At 36.0% G+C, this 25,206-nt stretch overlaps 1 protein-coding gene across 1 annotated transcript; it reads left to right on the plus strand.

The window, feature by feature from the left end:
* Positions 1–2,967: 2,967 nt before the first annotated feature.
* On the plus strand, positions 2,968–24,153 carry LOC111046176 (ribosome biogenesis protein NOP53). The gene is made up of 7 exons (XM_039425501.1): positions 2,968–3,272; positions 4,515–4,700; positions 5,835–6,028; positions 9,442–9,716; positions 11,580–11,794; positions 18,268–18,537; positions 24,019–24,153. The coding sequence occupies exons 1-7, from the start codon at positions 3,157–3,159 to the stop codon at positions 24,110–24,112; spliced, it is 1,350 nt and encodes a 449-aa protein (XP_039281435.1). The 5' UTR covers positions 2,968–3,156; the 3' UTR covers positions 24,113–24,153.
* The last annotated feature ends 1,053 nt before the right edge of the window (positions 24,154–25,206 follow it).

The raw sequence follows: 25,206 nt of genomic DNA on the forward strand, positions 1-25,206 counted from the left end.
CTTAATTTTTTGGAATACACGGTCTAGAGGTTATGTAAAAATGATAACATAATTCACACACTATTTTGAGTCCAAAAATGTAAGTACTACAATAATTTTGAATTTATCAGATTAATTTATTTCAAAATACAAATCCAAACCAAAATCTTCCTTCACAATCACAAAAAATATTAAAAATTTCACATTAATCCACAAAATTATACTCATGTTAGAATTCTAAACGTCAAAACATCTGATTCTTGTTTGTCAGATAGCGAGCAGTAATTTTGATAAGATAAGGTACTCACGCAGCTTTAATACAATAAATATTTCATTTCAATTCTGTGTTATTATAAATGTAATAATGTTTCTTGTCAAGTTATATTTTTAATTATTTTTATATCCTCTCTCGGAAAGGTGTTCTCTGAATTACCCCTCTAACTCTATGCTTATTCGGTTTTGCAGAGATTATACTTTCTATCTTCGTCAATTGAGGGTTCATACCCCTCACCTCCACAACTTTGGTGAAGTATCTTATCTCTTATTGTAACGGGACTCTCTCCCACAGAGTGGATGTGCCATTGTTTGTTTAGCTGAGACTTGGCTCAATGAGTTGAAATACAAATCTATAAAAATTGAGAATATTATACTATTCCTGCTAATTTCCATAGAGAAAACAAAACCGGAGGTGGAGTTAGTTTTTTACACTCAATACATAACTCTAGTAAATTAATTCAAGTAGCCAAATTGAAAGAAGTTTGTGTCGAGGAAATATTTGAATGTTGTGGTGTAATTGTAAAAAACGGTAAGCACAGTTTTATATTAATAAATGTATACAGACCACCCTATCGAACTAATTTCCTACAATTCACGGACATTTTTGAAAATACTTTATGCATGGTCAAAAACTCATACTTTAATCACCAAATTGTCTTATGTGGCGACCTCAATATTGACAACCTTATAGATAGCTCTGAAAGGGATATTCTCTATGACTTAATTGGATCTTATAACCTGCATGTGACTTTCGAGCAGCACACTAGAGTGAACCACAGAACATACCGTCACAGCCAACTTGATCATTTTATAACTGATATACCTAATCGACACCACAGAACAGAAGTACTGCCTCCACTCCTCTCTGACCACAATATTATAATACTTGACTTGAATTTAAAGTCTCTTAGTATCTTGAACAGAAGAACCGAAAAAAGAAGTTTTACCAAACCGTATCAAGACCTGTTTAAATCATTAGTCTCAAACCAGGATTGGAATTCTTGCCATATTTACGATGCAAGTGAAAGCTTTAAGCTCTTCTACAACAATTTTCTACATATGTTTGAAGTCTGCTTTCCTAAGATGATCTACAGAGAAAGGGAGGACTCACTCAATGTTGGATGGATGAAGAGTGAAATTGTTGAAGCAAGAGATGAGTTGAAAGAATTATACTGGCGTACACACAGGTATGGAGGACAAAATCTAGAAAATGAGTACAAAGAAGCTAAGAAGCAATTACTCCTACCTGTGTAAAACAACCAAAGAAAATTCTACAGAATAGAGAAATCAAAAAATGTAAGTAAAGCTTCATGGAATGTTGTGAAAAGCTTAACAAATGATGATATAACAATCTGCTACAATATATGCTTGAAACAAGATGAGAAGGTTATAACCGATCCTGGTTTGGTGGCAAATATTTTCAATAACTATTTCATATCCGAAATTCGAAAGTTAACAGGCACCACAATTGAGCCCAACATTGATACAGCCCATGAAATATCAGATAGTGACTTCCAGCTCTGGCCAACTACCTCAAAAGAGATCAAGTGCCAAGTCTAGCTCTGGTGTGGATGATATTCCTTGTAGTTTGATGCAGGTATGTGTAGACTCAATAGCCGGACACGTATCAACCTCGATAAACAAATCTTTTGACCAAGGCCAGTTCCAATTAAAATATCGAAAGTAATACCTGTCCATAAGAAAAATGAGAAAGACCAAGTAGGCAATTATCGACCCATTGCAGTTCAAAGTGTTTTTTCTAAAATATACGAAATTTTTTTTTTGTTATGTAGTTGAGAAGTTGATATTGTGGTAATTATTCATATTGAATGAAAAAAAATACTTCCCTTTTTCATTCAATATACGAATTTGCTTTTCTTAGGAGACTTATACCCTACCTAGAAAAAATAAAATTGTTCAATGAATAACTGTGTAGCCCGCTCAAGATGTCTCGACAAAGATAGTTTAATATTTTAGGCGTAGTTAGTGATAATAATCTCAAGAGGAAGTCACACATAGATTTGTTGCATGGCAGGCTGTCTAGACGTATTTTTCTACTTAATCGTTCAAATTTTATTGTCAATTCTCATGTGTTAAAAACTGTTGACTTGGCTCACGTGCATAGTCTTTTAGCTTACGGTGTTAATGCATGGGGAAATGATACTACAATGTTACAAAACTGTTTGTTTTGCAAAAGCGAGCTGTTTGAATTATTGCTGGTGTTCCTAGTCGGTCTCATTGCAAACCATTTTTCAAGCATTATAAAATTTTGACAATTCATGCTATTCAATATTTATGCGCTGGAATGTTTGTTATACATAAAACACCCACACAGCCCAAGGAGATCCTGTGAATGTCCAAGGGACATCCCAATGGGATATTGAGGACTTCCCTTGAAAATCCCCAAAAGTTCCCAAGGATATCCTGTGGACAAAACTTTTGTATGGGCAATGTCAAAATCTATGAAAAATAAATATTCATAGATGATGTTAATTTTCACTGTTACAAAGTTAGTAGGATAACAATTTTAAGGTATACAGTGTAACTATTACCAAGATATTATTCTTTAGGCCATATTACAGTACTTTTTCCCTTTTTTTGTGGTATCAAAATACCGTTTACCGGTAGCTTCTGTCGATAGCAGAAGTTTGAAAATGGCGCTGAAATAGCCACAGCGTCCTTGATTGCGATGTAAGTATGAAGTCATCTCTTCGTTTATTTTAAAGTTATCTTCTTTTTCTAATTCTTTATTCTAACCTCAACCAATTTGAAGTTTGTATGCATGCTTGTCAGTGAATGTAATCTTCTTTTGTATATATCTTTCAAGTAATAATAATTTGTATCAGTGGTAAAACAATTCAATAAACGCAAGATTTATTCTTACAATAAAACACTGCAATCATGGCTCCCGTGAAAAAGACTAAGTTCTCCAAGAAAACAAAGAAGGCATGGAGATTCACGGATATAACAGACGTGGAAAATTTCTATGAAGATAAATTACACGAGGAAAGACTTGGGTAAGTTTTAAATTATCATGCAATCTCAATATTTATTATTCTTCCAGTATCTATTGGCAACTATTTATAGGTAGGCCTATCTAAGCTTGTAAATGTCAACTTGGACTAAGGAATAATCATAATCTTAGTCTACCACCAGATCTATTTATGCTATTATAATGTCTGTATTTTAAAAACTGCACTGCTGTGGGTAAAGTTTATTAGTAATCCGATTTTTATTTTTAAATAGTTGATTTGTCATCCATTTTGACTGCTAAATCAATAAAACTTATACATTTTCATTGAAATGTTCAATAAGTTCAATCTTGAATTGAAACTGTATGGGTTCTTATATTAGGGTCACCACGGTCACCAGCCGTGACACCAAATATTAGTCGCCGGACACCAGAAAATGGCTGCCGACTATTTGGATGAAATATTTTGTTAATTATTAATTCTTCATTATCAAAAGACGATCTGGCAACAGAGCAAAGCGAGAAAGAGATGGCGCTATCCGCTTTGTTAAATGATAGACAAGGATAGCAATACCAATACTAATCAAACACTGCCATTATAACGTGGACCTCACTATAGAAGGCCTATAGTAAAGTCCACGTTATAATGGCAGTGGATAAAGATAGAAGAATAGCAATGCCGATTATCTGCATTAATTAATTATATTTCTACACTGTAAAAAACCTAATTGGTATAGTTGTGGACCTATAAAAGGATAGTACCACCGGCTTTGTCGAATGATAGACAAGGATAGCAAAACCAAAGTTGATCAAATACTGTCATTATAACATGGACCTCACTAGAGTTTTTTTTGGTGAAGCTATGTGGTAGTCTCTCATACTGTGCCGTTTTTACACTCTTACACTACCAACACAACACTAATAATAGACTGTAGTTGACAGTAATCGGCTTGATTTCACAAGACATCGACTTGAAATTCGGATCATAAACATCCTATATCATGGGATATCTTCTTATGCTATAATAATCGATTTGAGTTAAGCTGGGTTTACACCAAAGCTATTAACAAAATGTTAATAGATTGAACGGAACTTGACAAAACACATAAATGTTCATCTATTATAATCTATAAAGATTAAGTTATTAACTTTGGTGTAAACGCAGCTTTAACAAGACATCGGTTTGAAATTTGGAACATAAACATCCAATACCAGGGATATCTTCTTATGCTATATTTCCTTTTTGCTATAACTTACCTCATTTTTTAAAAAACTGTATTTCTTTCAGTGGTTCTCTTTCCGAAAAACATGACGACAAACTATTCGCTATCGATAAAGAGGCACAAGATACGAGCAAAAAGACTTCCGTTGTCTTTGTCAGTGCAAGAGAGAAAAAGAAAAGAGCCCAACAGCCTCCAAAGTGCTTTCAGAGTTTGGAGAATGAATCCAAAGTTGAAGACCCCATCTCGAAAAGGTGAGTAATTCTTCAATCGTTGTTGATAGCGCATCAGATTTTTAGAATGGATTAGTTTTATTGATCTACAATTATATAACATCCACATGGATATTGACAAGTTGGTCAGGTACAAGAAAGTGATTGCCATTTATGAAGATGACAAAAGTTGGATACATTATTTATAGAATAGTGTTTGAATTCAAGAGTAATCTTCACTCACTTGTACATCTTATGATTATGTAAGTTTGATACATTATTTATAGAATATTGTTTGAATTTAAGAGTAATCTTTACTCACTTGTGAATTTCATGATCACATAAGCTTATACAGAGTTGTGCTGAGGAAACGCATGTTTTTCGAACAGCCAGTACTCGTCAACGGGAGAGGTTATTGCCCTGGAACGAATGTTGGCAGACGACCCATACTATGTCATTTCAGTTGCTATGAGCGTTGGAACGTACAACATCGTGTGTTCACTGTTGAGAAGTTTTTTTTTATAAACAATGAATCTGTAGTCACAGTGCAACGCTTTTTCGTCAATATTTTAGAGTTGAGGGTCGAGGTGCAATGCCCGATCGAAATATTGTACTCCGATGGGTTGCAGCGTTTAGGTGTACTAGTTCTGTGATGAAAAAGAAACCACCTGGTCTTTCCTGTTCCCCGGAAAGTGTAGACCGAGTCAGTTCGGCAGTTATTACTAGTCCTAGACGATCGACTCGACGACACTGACTCAGTCTACATTTTCAGGAGTACGAACTGAACGGGGAAGACCAGGTGGTTTCTTTCTCATCACAGAACTAGTACTCCTAAACGCTGCAACCCATCGGAGTACAGTATTTCGATCGGGCATTGCACCTCGACCCTCAACTCTAAAATATTGACGAAAAAGCGTTGCACTGTGACTACAGATTCAATGTTTCTAAAAAAAATGGCATAGTATGGGTTGTCTGCCAACATTCGTTCCAGGGCAATACCCTCTCCCGTTGACGAGTACTGGCTGTTCGAAAAACATGCGTTTCCTCTGCACAACTCTGTAGAATAGATACATTATCTATACTATTAGCATCTGTTCTCTATAATAGATACATTATGTATAGTATGTTGTTTGAACAGTAATCTTCACTCACTTGTTCATCTATTCTCACTTTCAGGAATATACTAAGAACTAAAGAGAAACGACAGTCTGTAATTCAGAAAGACATTGAGAGAAAACGTAAAGAGAAAGAGGCAGCTACTCAGGAGAAGCTGCCAACTAGGAAGCAGAGGATACAGAAAATGAAGCGTAAAAAGAAGCTCGAGGAAGCGCGACTTTTCAAAAATAATGCTTGGCTTAAGAAGGAAGTTGGTGAGTTGTTCTTATTTGAATTCAATCCAGATGTTTATATATTAATTTTATCTTACTCATTTTAGTATTCATCTAGTTTTAATTCTACAAGTGGCGGCAGAACCAATTCCGATTAAGCAGTATGCTTCGAATGACACATGAGCTGTGTTAGAGTTGAAATTTAGTCCGTGTCAATAATTAATCATTTCTCGTGGTAACGAGCTGTTTGACGATAGTTCAACATCCATGTATTATCATCGTTCCTAATGCCAGCACAGAACGGTCCTGAGTTCGGAAGCTGGAGGGAACTGGTAGTATACTGATCCATTAGAACATGAGCAAGAAAATGTGCAGAGGATGAGAACAGCAGTCCAAAGATCACAGGAACGTTCAGCTCGACATTCTCATTGTTTTGTATAATAATAATAATATATTTATTACCATTCGGTTTACAATAAACATTGGTCATCGTCACAAGTATACAAAATAATACAAAATAATTAACAATACAAAAGTCTACACAGCTAAAACACAATTACATCTAAAATTTACTTATTAAACAAGATTACAAACTAAGTTTACACAGCCTAAAAATACACAATAGTAACAGATTTACATAGACTGTGAAATTTTATAAAATTCAGGTACCTTGTAAAGTCCACCTCTTATTAGGCCTTTCCTAACTCTATCTTATATTGGGTGGCATCTAGGTCTCTTACCAATGACGGAAGGGCATTATAAAATCTGAGAGATTGGGCCCTGAAACTTCTCAATGATGCGCTGGAAGAGCACCATTCGACACCTATATTACTTGCCCCTCTTGTATTGTATGTATGCCTATCAGAGTTGAGGCTAAATTTATCCAGGTTCTTTTTGACATAACACAGACATTCCAGGACATACATAGAAGGAAGAGTCAGAATTTTATTCTCAATAAACAATGGTCTACAATGACTACGTGGCTCTTCATTGTGTAATATTCTAATGGCTCTCTTCTGTAGCAGGAAAAGTTTACCAGCCAAAGGACTATTTCCCCACAAAATTATACCATAGGCTAGGTGACTGTGGATAATCGCAAAGTAAACTGTTTTCAAGACCTCTATTGTCACACTTCCAGCCAACCTTCTCAACATAAAAAGCCCTCTTAGTACTCTATTATATATATTTCCTATATTTCCTATAAATACCTATTGGGTATTTAAAATTAAATTTATCTTAATTAAAATTAAATTATTTCAGATCGCAATTTAAAAGGGATTGTGCATTTATGATTTGGATTTCTATCTTTTTAAATTAATGTTTGCTTGATAATAAAATTACGCCCAGCAGATCACGGCAACCGACAAAATCTATGTAAGCAAAAATGCTTGATCCCTCCAAATGCAACTTTCTTTAGTAGTAACGAGTCACATTCTGATTTAAATAGATAAGTCATTAAGGAAACTTTCTCCACTTGGTTAAAGAAAACCCTCAAAAGTAGTAACGAGTCACATTCTGATTTAAATAGATAAGTCATTAAGGAAACTTTCTCCACTTGGTTAAAGAAAACCCTCAAAATTATCCATGAAAAACCTCAAAACAACAAATTATTTGTTGAGTAAATGCCATACACTGCGACATACGTGCAAGAGCTGCTGCAAAAAACTTCAAAATAGTCTCTTGCGGGGAGGTCCCACCGCTTGAATATATAATTTAAGCCGTCAATGGGACTTACGACTGTCATACTTCAAAAATCGTCTTCAACAATGTATTTATACATTATTGATAAACAGGGTGTCTGATAAGTCATACTTCAAAAATCGTCTTCAACAATGTATTTATACATTATTGATAAACAGGGTGTCTGATAAGTCACTCCATATTTTTATACAGCTATAGATTCTCTATTTATGAATCAATTTTGTTAGAACTACATTTGTTAGATACAGCAATCCTTGAGGTCATGTTAACACCAATTTTTATTTGTTTCACTTTAAAAATGCCCCCTCTCTTGACTGGAAGAACGAGCCAAAATAGCAGCTCGTTATGTGGTCTGAGGATCTGTGGTGCGGGTACAAATATGGTGGAGGGATCTATGCAAAACTGGATGCAAAATCTGTTGAAAATTCCCATTCCAAATTACTAACAAGAGGGAGTGTCACTGATGCAAGACAATCAGGAAGACCATCAACGTCAAGGACAGAAGAATGTTGACAGAGTTCGTGAAATGTTCATGAGGAGTCCTGAGAAATCACTGCGTCAAGGATCTCGTGAAAGTGGTCTTTGACGTTACTCTGTTGCAACGATTCTTAAGAAAGATCTCAGTGGTTTTGCTTCCAGTTTGCATAAATCCTCGTTCAGCCCTCCACCATCTTTGTACTCGCACCACAGATCCTCAGACCACATAACGAGCTGCTATTTTGGCTCGTTCTTCCACAGTGAAGAGAGGGTGCATTTTTAAACTGAAACAAATGAAAATTGGTGTTAAACACAACCTCAAGGATTGCTCTATCTAACAAAATTGGTTCATAAATAAAGAAACTATAGCTGTATAAAAATAGGGAGTGACTAATCAGACATGCTGTATATTAATGTTATGTGATGAACGCCATAATTTTCAAAACCTAGTCAATATAAAATGTGCCTCTTTACGGATTAATAAAATGAAAAGAAATCTTCTCTATCTCATAAACTCTAGCATTTTGTGAGTAATTCCATTAGTGGTTTGTTAGTGTTGTGCTTGTTTTTATCATGAATGAATCAATTTTAAATGGTATTTTTATTTAGAAACAATTTACTTGACTTCACCCAACATTCGGACCATAAAATTTATTTATCCACTTATTTATTGATTTATCTATTTTTATAAATTGTACAGAAAAAAGGTGTTATTTGTCAATTTTATTTATCTTTCCATTCATTCATTTACAAAGGCAACTCTCCACAATTATTTAAAGCCCAGTTGATGAATGTTAATACTTTTTGTGTAGTTGAGAAGTCTATATTGTGGTAATTATTCATATTGAATGAAAAAGACTAAGAAATTGTCAAAAACCACGGATTTATTAATACTTAATTAATACTTAGAAAAACCGGTTTCGGTTATTACACCATTGTCAATCTGTGATAAACAATTTCTGTTAATCAGAGATTGACAATGGTGTAATAACCGAAACCGGTCTTTCAAGTATCAATAAATCTGTGGTTTTTGACAATTCCTTAGTCTTTTTCATTCAATATGAATAATACAGTACAAATGTCATTATTTGTGATGATTTGATGAATGGATCAATAGAGAGATGATCATTAGCTGAAATTAAACTTGAGAATGAGTAGCTGATAAAAAATGAAAGATAAATGAAACCTGAATCACCTGTTATTTTATACTAAGAGCCCACTTGCTGCTTACAATTATCTTGTAGAAATTAATATTATTTTATATTTTTTCTGCCTAGATGTCGGCGAATGGTTGGAAGAAGACACTACCCGACATCTGCTGACCAACACCGGTCAGCTGGATGTGAAAATCCCCAAACTGACTCACCTGAGACCTTCACATCTGCCCAGCATCGAGACCCCCCACCCCGGTCTCTCCTACAACCCTACCCGTCGCGCCCACTCTGATCTACAGAGGGTGGCTGCTGAACAAAGAAAGAAGCTGAGAGACGAGGAGAAACGATTGCACCGGTTGACGGCCAGTCTCACCAGGATGAGTGCACAGAGGAGGGAGGTGCGTGGTAAATCTTTAATTGATTTGTTTGAATTCAAGCATGGTTTTCACCAATAGAGTAAGGGGGGCTTCACACTGGTGTCGTAGACATGATTTCTACGACAAATCTCATGTCCGAGGCATGTCGCATATGAAACCAACCTGTGTTGTAAAATCAGAGCTTACTCACTGCTTGCGACAGATGTTCGAGGCATCGCCTGTGTATCGGACAGGTTTCGCACGGAACCGGTTTCATGCGACACATGTCGCGTGAGACATCACTCCGAGCATGCGCTCTAGCCACTGTCTACTGCCAGCACTGAGCACTCTTTGTCACTGCTCATGCTCAGTCTGTAATACAGCTTTGTAACAACCGAAAAACACGAGACATGCGACAAGCGACAGAGACATGCAAAAGACATGCATGTCTCATGAAACTTGATAAGACACGACACGTGTCTTGCGACACCAGTGTGTAGCCCGTCTAAGTGTTCGTGTAACTAGCATACTAACTCTACCGAGCTAACTTGGTCAACTTATTTGGTCGAGTAACTGTTTTCACTACTATTGAGAATTGAGTAAAGTGTTTTTGAGTAAAGTGAATTGAGTAAATTGACTACAATTGAGTAAAGTGTGTTGTCTAGTGAACAGAACTGACCTTAAAATGTCAAAACTTTTTGGTACATTAACACTTAATATCGGGCACCGAGCTTCGCTCCTTATTTTTATTTATTGATAAACAGAACACAATTCTCCAAAACGATCGTGTTTATATTTCACAGCTGGCTATACGTCATCTTATGAATTCCGGGGATGTTTCGATTTTTCACATTCTCACTTTTTTACTATCCACAGCTGTTTCAGCCAAGGATAAATTATCCTTTTAATATCGTGCAGCGAGTTTTCTCAAGGATGAGACCTAGTGCAATCGAATCTATATCATAAACCTACTATGTTCCAAATTTCGTGAAAATCGTTAGAGCTGTTTTCGAGATCCGTTAAACATAAATAACCAGATATATAAATACAGAAATTGCTCGCTTAATATAATAGGAATAACACTTCAATAAATTAATATGTTTTAATAATTTTAATAAATTAATACTTTTTCATAAATAACAATACTTCTCAAACTAAAATGCCAACGGCACGACTCTACTAAAGTGAGGTCCACGTTATAATGGCAGTGTTTGATTAGCAATGGTATTGCTATCCTTGTCTATCATTCAACAAAGTGGATAGCGCTATCTCTTTCTCGCTTTGCTCTGTGGCCAGATCGTCTTTTAACAATGTAGAATTAATAATTGAAATATTTCAGCTTAATTCATTATGAAATTATTGAAAAATATAATTGATTATTCTAAACGAGAACAGTTAATATTACATCAATAAACCTGTATCAGCTACTGTGTATAGAAGACAGAGGATCGGCAACGTTGTTCTCCAATCTCTCTCTACTGCCATTATAACGTGGACCTCACTATAGAGGGATTTCAAAATATTTTGAAAAGTGAAATTTCTTGCTTATTAAAATATGATTTATTATTTTAAACGAGAATGAACAGTCAATATAACATCAATGAACCTGTATCAGCTACCGTCTGTAGAAGGCATTGACAAAACGGAGGATCGACAACGTTGTTCTCCTATCTTCCTACAGTGCCATTATAACGTGGACCTCACTATAGAACATGCAGCCATGGAGAAAATATAGCATGAGAAGATTTCCCATGGTAAAGGTCGTTTATGTTTCAAATTTTAAGCGATCACTTAGTCAAACCGCTCCCCAATAAGGATTTGTTTCCACTGTCATTATAACGACGACTTCACCATAGAAAAATATCACTAGAATATAAACAGATGTTTCGCTTTTTGTTGAAACAGGCCGATTGGATAGCTGAAATGTCGTCGGGTCTGGAGGAAGCGAAAAACAAAGAGCCTGAAGTGGATGATGGGTTGCAGTACAAAGCCGTCAATCCTCCCGCTAAACTCAAAATAAAAACACTCAAGAAGAAGAAGCGAGCAAAGCAAATCAGGAAAGAGGAGGTTGAGAAAAGAGAACGGAAAGTGGAGAAGAAGAAGATGGCGGATCTGTATAGGTAAGATTCTTGATGAGACATAGACAAGTTGCGCCCAGCGGTCAAATAGGAGTGATACATGGCTCCCTTACACAAGTACACTGTTCACGTAGTGACGTCATCACTGCCAGTCCCATTGTCTGTCCTGCTCACACTCTCTCTCTCACTGTCGAAGAGATACCGGTATATATGATTTTCGATAACCATCTGCTTTATAACGACAATTCCTCCCTATTCGCCTTATCCGTTCAACCTAGACCTCCTGCTAAATTATCAAGAAATAAGACCAGCAAGCAGGCTGGCTTCGTTTACCTGCATTTTTCATTAGATACTTTCAGGCTTGTAGTCCAGTCAAGGAAAGGTTATAGAGGGAAAAGTTGGGAAGACAATTTTCGACCCCGCAGTTCTGTTTAGGGTAGTGAGGAGGTAAACTATCAAAAGTCCCCACCCCTACCCACTGTGCTAAGGGGGTGGGGTTGGTTTAAAAATACAATTTTTTGGTTTCTCACATAAAACTCAAAAATCTGGTGTGGCGCATTCACACAACTTTCCTTGCCGTTATGAAAATTGATCACCTGACGCTAGTGTTCCCGCGCATCTCAAGTCTACTATTCAGTGATTTGAGCCAGCTGGTGACAGGGTAATAACGCTGGAGACACATATGAGGTCTGCTATCTCTTCATAGTGAATGATTTAATAGAATCAACAATAATTTGCAATTGAATAATCACATTTTCTCGAATTTAAAGCTTATTTTCAATTTTCCATCTACTCCACTTGATTTTTTTGTTTCAATTGTATCTGATGTCTAATAATTGGGATTCTATCTGCATTGATGGGGCGGAGCTCCTGAAATTTTTACAGATATGGGACTTGTGGCAGTTGATAGAGTTTATCGATGACTATTTTAGGTATGAATTTGATCAAAATCGTTGGAGCCGTTTCCGAGAAAATCACAAAAAAACCCTGTTTTGACAACATTTTCGCCATTTTAGCCGCAATCTTGAATTGCATTTGATCGAAATTGTTCGTGTCGGATCCTTATAGTGAAAGGACCTTGAGTTCCAAAATTCAAGTCATTCCGTTATTTGGGAGATGAGATATCGTGTACACAGACGCACATACACTCATACACACACACACACACACACCACACACACACACACACACACACACACACACACACAACACACACACACACACAACACACACACACACACACATACCGACCAATACCCAAAAACTTGTTTTTTTGGACTCAGGGGACCTTCAAACATATAGAAATTTAGAAATTGGGGTACCTTAATTTTTCGGAAAGCAATACTTTCCTTACCTATGGTAATAGGGCAAGGAAAGTAAAAACTATGTATCTTAAGGACTGTCATATAACAAATTGAACATCAATTCTAAACAAATTGAACTTGTCTTTCACATAGCCTCAGAGAAAGAAGTCACATGGCGTGAGGTCTGGTGATCTTGGTGGCCACAGCAAAAGTTGTAGGTCTTCCTCAGACGCGTGTTCTATCCAGCGTGTTGAGTTGAGGTCACGTTGAACGTCGTTATGAAAATGGGCAGGACAACCGTCTTGCTGGAAAATAAAGTCATTTAATAGCTGAGGCATAAGCGACAATTAAGGCGATAATTAAGCGATAAGGTATATGCCTGCACTTTTTAAAAGATGATAAAGAAGATAATTTTGAATAAAATTTAGAATTTAGAAATAGGCCGACACTTCTAGAAAATACCTGAGTCTATACCTAATTCATGCAGGTGAACGGGCTAGAGTCAAGAAAACTTCAATTAATCTTGCCATGCCTGATTTAATAGGTTTATACTATAGAATAACACTACAATTTGAAATAATTGAAAAATACAAACAGCTTCAATAAACATTGGCAACTAAAATCGAACAACAGAAACAACAATTTCATGTTACTTTGTTGACATTCTTCATCTGATTCGGGGGCGCATTCCTATCCCCTTTTAGATAGCAATACGTCACAAAACCAAACAATATTAGTCATCAAATAACAAGTTAAATTCAACATAAAATTACTCAAGAAAGAAAAGCCCGTTGAACCCAAGTTTCGTCGATAGTAACCCATATAACCCATTTCATAATAATTTTGAATCCCCACTTTTGATTGACATTCTCGAATGAACCTTTGTTTCACTACACTGCACTTTCGTTGGTCTGTACGTTGCTTTATCGTCGGGGTTACAGTACCTTGTTTTTGGCGGTGAACTTTTACCGGTTGAATTTGGCTTGACGGCGACGTCCTCTTACGTCCCTAGACCTGTCGTCTGAACGGGTGTCTTGAAGCGGTGTTACATAAAGTTGCGGAACCAAAGGGGTGGTAGTACAAGAAGTTGGTTTGGGGACACACATGAACCGCTGTAAATAAATGTATTACAGCATTAATTTCTAACTCTTCCTACAATTCATCAAAAGCTAAAACAGGAGTTATTCAATTATTTAATTTAGATTTTATCCTGACGTTCTGATTTCATTCTCAAAATTGAATTAAAATGGATTTACTTGCCAGAGTGTCATTAATATACAATGCAACATTTATGAAAATACCCGTAATAAATTAATATAATGCTTTTAGAAAATGAATACTTCATTAATTATGATGTTAACTTTTATATAAATTGATATAATACTCTTAGGAAAGGAATAATTCAGATTGAAATGATGCTAACTTATATGATATTTTTCGTTTGGTTTGCAAAATCAAATATAATTTTTCATATAGTAGCTCGACTAGTATTGTTGGAAACTTGTGCGCTAGCCAACGTTTATTAATATTAATTTCATGGAAAAGAAAAACTTTCTTCTTCGTCTATTAAGATTTCTATCATAAAAATTTACTAAATCATTCGAAAGCCTTAATGACATAAGAAAACAGAGTCTGAAAAATATAAATTTATAAAATGTCATAAACTCAATATGAACATAATCTTAAAAATTTCATTCCAATTTAAAGGCTATCTTCCTGACTTTCAGCAATACTCTACGATAATATCTCCAGAAACAATAACTCAAATGTAACGTAACTGAAAACTTTCTATACTTCTTTAGAAAAAATTTATAAGTATCTTCCATCACTAATAAAATCAAAAGGATTATTCTCAATCAATATTATTAACTTGAAAAATAACAGGCTTTGTTGATAAAATCTTTTGATTGAAGTTTCAATTAATTAATTTCCCTAAATTATATTTTAACCTTATTTTACGTACCTTTATTTGAAACAATTATTCGTACATGATGAAGAAACACAATTAAACCTTTCAGGACATGGCACTACTAGAAAATTTAAACATTAATAAAAATAAAACTAGCTCCTACATTAACTAATAAAATAAACTTATAAACTTGCCCAAAAAGGGCGAAACATAATGACTACATCTTTACTCTCGTAGTGCTCCTAGCAAAGTGTCCTCCGAAACGTAATCTGGTCTCGCGGTTGGGGAATCCCCCCACTACTGTATTTAGAAACAGGTCTCCTATTGGGCGAAGGGAATCAATTTGACCAATCGTCGCGTGGCTTCTAGAACCTTTGGACCAAATAGTAACTGCAAAATCGGTAGTTTGTTATAATTTCAATGCTTGCTGTTTTCCAGCTTATCGCACTTTATGTCGCGACAGGAAGGCTAAGTTTTAGAGATAATTCCATAATCTACATTCCTCGACGACTCGGAGCCACAATTTTTAAATATCTATCATGGGAAACTCGAAGTCATGGCCGTTCATAATAGAGAGAGAAAATAATTTATTTCGCTAACTCACTTACAATAATGGCTCTAGTCTATTGCGTATTAAATTTACTATTATAACTTGGGAAAAGGCCTGAATTAAAAGGAGTGCTCGGCACAGGTATAAGCGATAATTGCAACATGTCCAGTTACGTCATGCCGTTTACTGTCGTTTCTGCAAAAAAAGAACGGCCCATACACTGCCATTTGGTGGCAGCCATTTCGTACAGTACTTGTTTCATTTGAGTGGAATAGTTTTTTTGTAATCAATTTTTGTAACCCCGAAGAACGTTTTGAAACTCCCTGTATTTTGAGAGGTTATTTCAGAGGTTTCATCTATTAGATCATTATTGATACAGTATTGACCTATGATAAATGCAGTAAAAAATCGCTTCAACTTTAAAATCTACTTCCCCTTGAACTATGATTACTTTTGATACAATCTATTCCTAAAATTATTTCTTTAATATGTTAATATTTCCTATTTAAGTGATAATAATGTGAAATATTTCTTCTATGTTTGGTTTTGAAGCATCTAAATTTCAAAATCTACTTTGTGACAAAGAATTGAGGCGGTATACGGGAAAAGGGCACATAGAACTATATAGTTCTATGTGCCCTTTTTCCGGAGATTGCTTTATTAGATAGGCCATCTTGTTCTGCATATAACCTGAAAATCTCAAACAAAATTCTTGAAAACTGATGTTGGTACAACTGTTTATAAACAGCTGTGTCAATGAGGGATTTGGTGGTCAGTGAGACTATTTCTTCCTATGTTTCTGTCCAAACCCTCATCAAAGTCAAATTAGTTCTCTATCATATTATAAGATTATTATAAAGATAAAACAAAATGGTTCTTTGCTGTGCTCTGAAAACTTCAATTCTGTAAATTTCAAACCATTCAAATTCTTGAATTGTCCTGTTCCTGACATTCAACCACAAGTGATGCCCTACCCCTCTCTCTCTTGGGTTAACAGCCGTAGGGCTGGTTGGCAGCAGCTCTCCATGCTTTTCTGTCGTCCGCTTTCCGCTTCAGCTCGTAGTATGATCCACATCTCATATCCCGTAGCAATTGTTTCATATACTCCAGCCTAGGTCTTCCTCTCATATTCCTTCCCTCAACCATTCCCTTCATTATCCTTGTCAGTAGAGTGTCATGTCTGATGATGTGGCCAATCAGCTGGGCTCTTCTTTGCTTGATCCACTTCAAGAAGTTCCGGTTCTCTCCCACTCTTTCAAAAAATAGGTGATGCCCTACCCCTATTTTAATAGAATGATCGAAAACTTTTTTATATGTATACAACTTAAATTTAAGAGAAATATAGCATTTAGCATTGAATAACATGTGTTTTCTAGTTTATCAAACCCAAATTTGTACAGAATAAATTTGTCTTTGGAATAAATTAGAAATATAATCATGTATCATTCTTAATCAACATGAGATCAATACATATATTGAATTTATTTTATTATATTAAATTTGGTACTAACAGAATGTTTAATTCAATCATAAAATACCTTGATCCATCCAAACCAAAAACTTATGCGTTTTTCTCAAAACACAATTTTGCTCTATGTGCCCTTTTTCCGTATACCGCCTCAATTAAGGACTGAACATTTTGTGAAGTGAACAACTACAAGACTTAACTTATTTCGGACTATGTGTAACCTTATCTAAATTTGAGAGAGGAATATCACAAGGTTACCTTGTTTTTTCTCTCCCTATCATTTCGATGATGTACTTATAGTCTCCAATCTGCCATGAACCCTGAAAGATTAAGCTGACCCTCGCTCCACCACGCGCAGGCACACACGCCCGGCCTACCTGCGCCATTGATATATACTATGTATACTACGTAGTATACAGATAGGCAGACCGTACCTTTACTCACACACACAAGGAGACTGCGCTTGTGTGTGTGAGTAGTAGGAAGGTCGGCCTAATCGTTCAGAGCTCATGTCTGTTTGGACAGAGTATATTGTATGAATCAATAAGGGCCGGTTTCCGAGCCCTGGATTTAGTTAAGTTCTAGACTTTAAACAGCTGGAGTCAGAAAATTAGATTTCCAAAACGGGGCGTAGTCGCAGTTTTTATTTTCTCATTTATATAATTGAAAACGTTTTTCCTTGACGAAATTAAACATTTTTAAATAATTCAAAATAGCTGAAACTTTACACTATTCTCTCTTCATTTTATTTTGTGTTTAATTTTCTAGTTTTTTGAAATTTAATTTAAACGTGACTGTGACAATGACTACGACTACGCCCCGTTTCGGGAAGCCAATTTTCTGACTCCAGCTGTTTAAAGTCTAGAACTTAGTCAAATCCCGAGCTCGGAAAACGGCTCTAAAGGTTGTATTTTGATAGGTTATTTCAGAGTTTTTATCTATTAGATCATTATTGATACAATATTGACCTCTGATACATGCAGTAAACAATCGCTTCAACTTCAAAATGTACTTCCCATGAACTACTATCACTTTTGATAAATTCTATTACTAATTTGATAAAAAATTGATACATTCTAGGTTTTTATAATGCAGTTGACGGTGCTCATTCCCCATACCAGACTTGTTGTCTTTGTGGGGAATATTCACTATTTATATAATGTTTCTGCTGCTGTATTACTTTTTTTTTGTGAATAAAGATCATTTGAATTTGAATTCTATTCCTAATGTGTGATTACATTAGATTCCTGATTCTAATTTGTGAAATCCATTTTTGCATTTCAGACTGAGATTTTTGGAGGAAGAGATAGCCGATGAAGAAGCGAAGAGCGCCGTAGCGAAGGAGAAACGGCTGAAAAAGAAGGAAACGAAACTTTTGAAGACAAAAGTGTTGGGGTCGATCAAGTTCAGGGAGCCGCTGGTCGAAGTGAAGCCGAGAATTCAGTTGAAAAATTCGAATCTGCGCAAGTTGGCCCCCAAAGGCTGCTTGCTGGCTGATAGGAGTGTCAGTTTGCAGAGACGAAACATCATTGAGCCACGTATTAGGACTGGAAGGTCAGTTATTCTATCTATTACTCTCAAATTCCACTTTATTATTATTTATTACCCGCGTGTTTCGGAGGAACACGTCAAGCCGTCGGTCCCGACTGCCTAAAAACAGTGGCGTAACGTACATCCCCGCTGCCCCCGTGGCGCGGGGGGGCCCGGGCTAGGGCCCGGATAATATGTAGGCTAATATAGGTTTTCTGAAAAAATTAAATTACCCGGTCTAGGGGGCCCGGGTTAGGGCCCGAAATGATAATTATATATTGCATACTTTAAAAATAAAAATTAAATAATCATGGACGTAACTTTTGATAAAAAAGCAGAAGTTTTATTGTGGAAAATGACAGGTTTCATTAATTGTGTAAGAAGACAACCAAAGGTAGGCTACTAATTCTTCTGATCATTTTTTTCAAATCAATAAAATAAATAATATTATCAATCGAACTCTATTTAAAACCTTGAAAAATTTAAACTTCTTACTAAAACTTAAACTTCTTTAAGTGCGCGAACAAGAAATCAGAATACAAACATGTGAGAGAATAGACATGTGGGAGAAAGAACCAAGGTGCTACTGTACCCAGAAAACAGTGATTGCAGAACTAGGAGGCTTATAGGAGACATCAAATCAAAGGTTTTCATAAATTATTATCTTTATTATTTTGATAATTCATGAATCTTAAGACTAGATACTACTTGCTAACTCTAGTTCTGGCTCTAAAGGTTGGATTCTATATTTGTAGCTTGAAACATAATTCTTGACTTGAATTGTAGAATTCAATCGAGAACAAGTTTTATTATTTCAACTAAGCTATGTAATATATAATATATATTATAATATTATATTATAATATTATATTATATTATGGCTCATATTTCAACATGAAAGATGTACGTTCACATTAGAGTTTAATGCTTGGGATTAAGGGAGAAGGGGGTTGGAGAAAGGTGGTACGATTTTAGAAGAGGGACCCGGATTTTTTTTTGCGGGGGGCCCGGTTTGGAAAAGTTACGCCACTGCCTAAAAAGCAGTCGTTAGGTCATGTCAGAGGCCTGAAATTGATCAGTTGCGACCTGAAAACTCTGAAACCTGACCAGAGTCAGCCAGGTCACTAGATATTATTAAATTATTATTGAATTTATTGCCAAAAATTACAAATATATATTTGTACAATATTAATAACAAGAGTATACAATACAAATAGACATTGATTTCAACTTGAGTATAACAACAATATTATCAATGTAATATTTGGCACTGCCAACATAAGAAACCTTGTGTGTTGGCAATGAGTTGCAGTTCACTTATTCTGCTTCAAATACTTTTATTTATTATTTATTTATTGCGTTAATCTGCAACAAATAGGAGCAGAGCTACCTCTACTAAAGGGGATTAGAAGTTAGCTACGGTGAGGTACATGTTATAATGGTAGTGGAGAAAGATAGGAGAACAACGTTGCCGATCCTCTGTCTAAGGCGTTGACAAGACTTCATAATTTAAGATGAAATATTTTGTTAATTAATTCTACATTGTTAAAAGACGATCTGGCAACAGAGCAAAGCGAGAGAGAGATAGCGCTATCCGCTTTGTTGACTGATAGACAAGGGTAGCAATACCATTGCTTATCAAACACTGTCATTATAATTATCTTACACCTCTCTTGTACAGGTACAAGTGTGTGATGCACATTTGTGCTTCATGTGTGTAATTAATTTCAATGCACTTATGATATACACTTGGTACCTGTCTTGTTAATGCCATTTTGACGGTAGCTGATACAGGTTTATTGATGTAATATTAACTGTTCAGTCTTGTTTGAAATAAACAATTATATTCTATTTAGCAAGAAATTATATTTTTCTATAATTTCATAATCAAGATGAAATGTTTTGTTAATTATTAATTCTACATTGTTAAAATACGATCTGGCAACAGAGCAAAGCGAGAAAGAGATAGCGCTGTCCGCTTTGTTCAATGATAGACAAGGATAACAATACCATTGCTAATCAAACACTGCCATTATAACGTGGACCTAACTATAGCATGCAATAAGTCATTCTGTATTCTATGCTATCATGTACCCCTATGCTATTTACAGTTTCTTTGACCCCTCCTATAGGGGAACAAGTTGGGTAGAAAATCAACCTACGCGATCTCTGGTGGCAAAAGCTCCAGGCTATAAGCCTGGTTTTCACTAGTGGAGTTTAGTGGTCGAGTAACTGGCATAACTAACTCCACTCTACTTACTTGGTCGAGTAACTGTTTTCACTAAAATTGAGAATAGTAGGTAAAGTGTGTTGTCTAGTGAACACAACTAACCTTAAAATGGAATGTCAATACGGAACATTCATTATCGCCGTTCAGCCAAAAAAGTTTTACAAAAAGCATTGATATATGATTAAACTGATAGTTTAGGCTGTCGCGTTGTTGTAAAAAGTACAACAGTGTAAGTTTTTTAGCTGCACAAAACTATTGAATGGGGTGGTGTCAGTGAATGAATCACCTATTCATTCCAAGACTTTCTCCCCATGCACTGAGTTGTAGTATCAACCGAGCAATGGTTCAGTCTTTAGGTGCCATTTAGTCGCGACAGTGCATAAGTCGCACTGTGCATTAGGTAGGGAAAGACTGTATACGGGGACTGTAAACGAACCAATAACACAGAATTGATGGCTTTGCTTGATGTACCTTATTGGAAATGGTAATCATCCAAATGTTCATAGACGTAAGATAATCCAAGAAGATGGAAAAAGTAATTTTACAATTAATTAATAAGTTTTGATAATAAACAGAGTACATAACACTTGGAAAATTGGATGTTGTACAAAATACAACACGCGACTGCTCGTGTGATTGAGTAAGGCGCGACTACCGGAAGGTTAAACCATAGAGAAACAATAGCATAAGTAGATATCCCATGGTATAGGGCGTTTATGTCGTAACTTTTACTGTTATCTCAAGCTGATAGTCCACGTAGTTCTTTCCTGTGAAGCTTCATGACGCTGGTAGTCTTTCATATTGTGCCGTTCATACACTCTCACCCGGTCAAAACAGTAAAAATCGACAATAATCGGCTTGAGATTACAGTAAAAGTTGCGACATAAACGCCCTATACCATGGGATATTTACTTATGCTATTGTTTCTCTATGGTTTAACTTGATAGCCTACGGCACGACTCTACTCTACTAGCTCGAGACTGTTTTCATTAGCATAGTAGTGGTAGAGTAGAGTGAGAAGCGGTGGTGGGGGGAGGCAAGTGGTAGAGTACTATCCCACGGTGCTATCCCACTCTACTCTACTAAAAACTAGTACTCTACCACGACTCTACTCTACAATGAACGTTTTCATTGGGAGAGTTCACAAGATAGTTAGTGCTTGCCCTGGAAACTCTACCACTAACTCTACTAATGAAAACCAGGCTCACATCTTTTCCATGGAAGCGTTAAGCTCAACTTACGCGACTCAAGTCGAGAAGAGACTGCGACTCTAGTCTCTTCTCGACACAGCAAGTGTTTTCAAATGGTGACACTGAGACCAGTCGATTCTAGTCTCTGCGACGTCACCATTTGAAAACACATGCTGCGTTGAGAAGAAACTGGAGTTGAGTCTCTTCTCGCCTGAGTCGCGTAAGTGTGCCTAAGCCTAAGGCCGGTTACAGAGCTCAACCGACCGTCAGTGCGTACGTCAGTCGCGCTTGTCTTTTCCATAGATATTCCATGTATCCGTTCAGAGCAGGACTGACGGCACGCATGCGCACGGTCAGGACCACGCGTTTTATACAGCGTACGAGGACCATCGGTCGAGCTCGTGCGCATCCGTTCCATCGGTCGACTGACGCGCTATTGAAACAAATAGAAGCTTTCAGAGCTGTACTGATCAGTAGCCCGATCACAACATAACCAATGTGCTGACACCTCTGTCCGACAATCAGCTGATATTGAATTGAATAGCATAATGAGTGATTCAATTAGTATTGTCATATTTGAATTCAGATTTTTTCTATACATTTCTTCAATCATTTCTAAATTTTCTATTGAAAAAATCATATATTATTAATATTATCTTCATTTATTTGATCCGTAGCTTAAAGTGACTGCAAGTATTCCCAATGGTGATACAAGCTCGAAACAACTCATCAAAATTTCTGATGGAAATTCTGAGGTAGTTGAAAAATGTATCTTCACCCCAAGCAATGATGTAGATTAGATTAGATTAGATATTTATTAAGCCATAAACAATACAAGAAAGTACAGGCCAAGTCAATATTTACAATAATTTAAAAAAGTCAAAAGACAATATTTACAATAAATTGTAAAACAATACACAAAATCTATAAAAAGATATCACAAAAACTTAACATATATCGTCAGAATAATTCAAAATAGCCTAAAGAATGTCATATGAATAAGCATGTCACAGCCAGCAATCCAACCACGTGTATTAAATACTACAGACATTATGAAATAAACAATATTTATCTATCAGTGAGGAACTCTTCCACACTATAATATGCTTTCTCCGCAAGAAAAGTATGCAGATCTTTTTTAAAAGTTGCAGATATGACATGAACAGAGATCTAGGTAGCTTATTTAATAGTCTCAGACCATAGGTTCGAAGGTCTTTGTCGGAAAACTTCAATCTATGCTGAACAATACATGGATTGCCACTACCTCGTGTATTATAGCCATGCATATCAGAATTAGTTTTGAATGAATCTAAGTTATTAGCAATAAAAAGAACAACTCTGTAGATGTAAATACATGGTAAAGTTAGAATTTTTAAATCTATGAAGGCATCTCTACAGGGGTGATTGTAATCAAGCTTAGCCAAATACCGTACTGCACGCTTCTGTAAAATGAAAATTTTTTGAGTGTTTCCAATAGATGTACTTCCCCAAAGCTCAATACAATAGACAAGATGAGTGTAAATCAGAGAAAAGTATACAGATTTTGCTACGTTTAATGGTACATACTTTACAATATATCTTAAGACAAAGAGTCCCTTACTAATTTTACCCACCACCCTATCCACATGCTCATTCCATGACAATTTGTCATCGACAGTTAAACCTAGCAAATTAACTACATTAGCATTTTCTACAATGCTGTTAATGGTACTAAATTCCCTTTGAAATGCTCTTTGGGCGACCATCGGGTGAACTTGATATCTATGTCTTTTAATCTTTCGTTTACGCAGATAATAAGCTGCAATAACAATCTGTAAAGGCGTCCATTTTGTGAGTCAGAAAAACTGATGTATGGTCAGGATGGTGCATACGCACTGACGGTCGGTCGAGCTCTGAATGTGTAAAACTGATTCATCGATGCGTACGGTCAGGATGGTACATACCATACGCACTGACGGTCGGTCGAGCTCTGTAACCGGCCTTAGTGTTCAAGTTTATGACAATACTTGTAAAAAGTTGCTTTTGTAAATAAATAAATATGATATCGAAGTTGTTTAATGTGTTATTTTGTTTTGAAATTCGCAGATTACACAAGAAGGTTGGCAAAACTTACTTCAAGAAAGGATACAAGATGGATGAGGAGGCGGAGTTGAAAAAATACACCAGCAAAAAGAATTAAAAACAATTTTATCTTCATGTTAATAAATGGTATTGATAAAACCGTTGAAGTCATTCAGCCAAGCCTTCATCAGCGAAATCGTCATTTTTATTTGAAAAACTTGATAAAAGGTAAGTCTAGGCACACACCAGTTAGACAAGACAAGACAAGACACGTTTAGTCACAATACTTCACATAGTTGCTTATGAAGACATGTCTAATTGCAATGACTAATCGATGTGTGTTGCTTCATAAGCAACTATGTGACTAATCGTGAATAGTCTTGTCTTGACTAACTGATGTGTGCCTACCCTAAGTTATATTTTTTTACTTTCCTTGCCCTACTACCATAGGTAAGGAAAGTATTGCTTTCCAAAAAAATTAAGGCACCCTAATTTCAAGTTTTCTATACGTTTCAAGGTGCCCTGAGTCCAAAAACATGATTTTTGGGTGTTGGTCTGTGTGTGTGTGTGTGTGTGTGGTGTGTGTGTGTGTGTGTGTGTGTATGTGTGTGTGTGTGTATGTCTGTGAACACGATAACTCCATTCCTAATCAACCGATTGACTTGAAATTTTAAACTTGAGGTCCTTATACCATGAGGATCTGACAATAAGAAATTCAATAAAATTGAATTCAAAATGGCGGAAAAAATGGTGGATAATTACTAAAAAACCATGTTTTTCACGGTTTTCTCGAAAACGGCTCTAACGATTTTCTTCAAATTTATACCATGGATAGCTATTTATAAGCCCTATCAACTGACATGAGTCTCATTTCTATGAAAATTTCAGGAGTTCCGTAATATTCTTGAGAAAAATGGCGGATAATGACTAAAAAACCATGTTTTTCACGGTTTTCTCGAAAACGGCTCTAACGATTTCCTTCAAATTTATACCATGAATAGCTATTTATAAGCCCTATCAACTGGCATGAGTCTCATTTCTGGGAACATTTCAGGAGCTCCGTAATATTCTTGAGAAAAATGGCGGATAATGACTAAAAATCCATGTTTTTCACCGTTTTCTCGAAAACGGCTCCAACGATTTTCTTCAAATTCATACCATGGATAGATATTCATAAGCACTATCAACTGGCATGAGTTTCATTTCTGGGGA

Source organism: Nilaparvata lugens, chromosome 4, assembly GCF_014356525.2.
Source record: "Nilaparvata lugens isolate BPH chromosome 4, ASM1435652v1, whole genome shotgun sequence".
Lineage (NCBI taxonomy): Eukaryota > Metazoa > Arthropoda > Insecta > Hemiptera > Delphacidae > Nilaparvata > Nilaparvata lugens.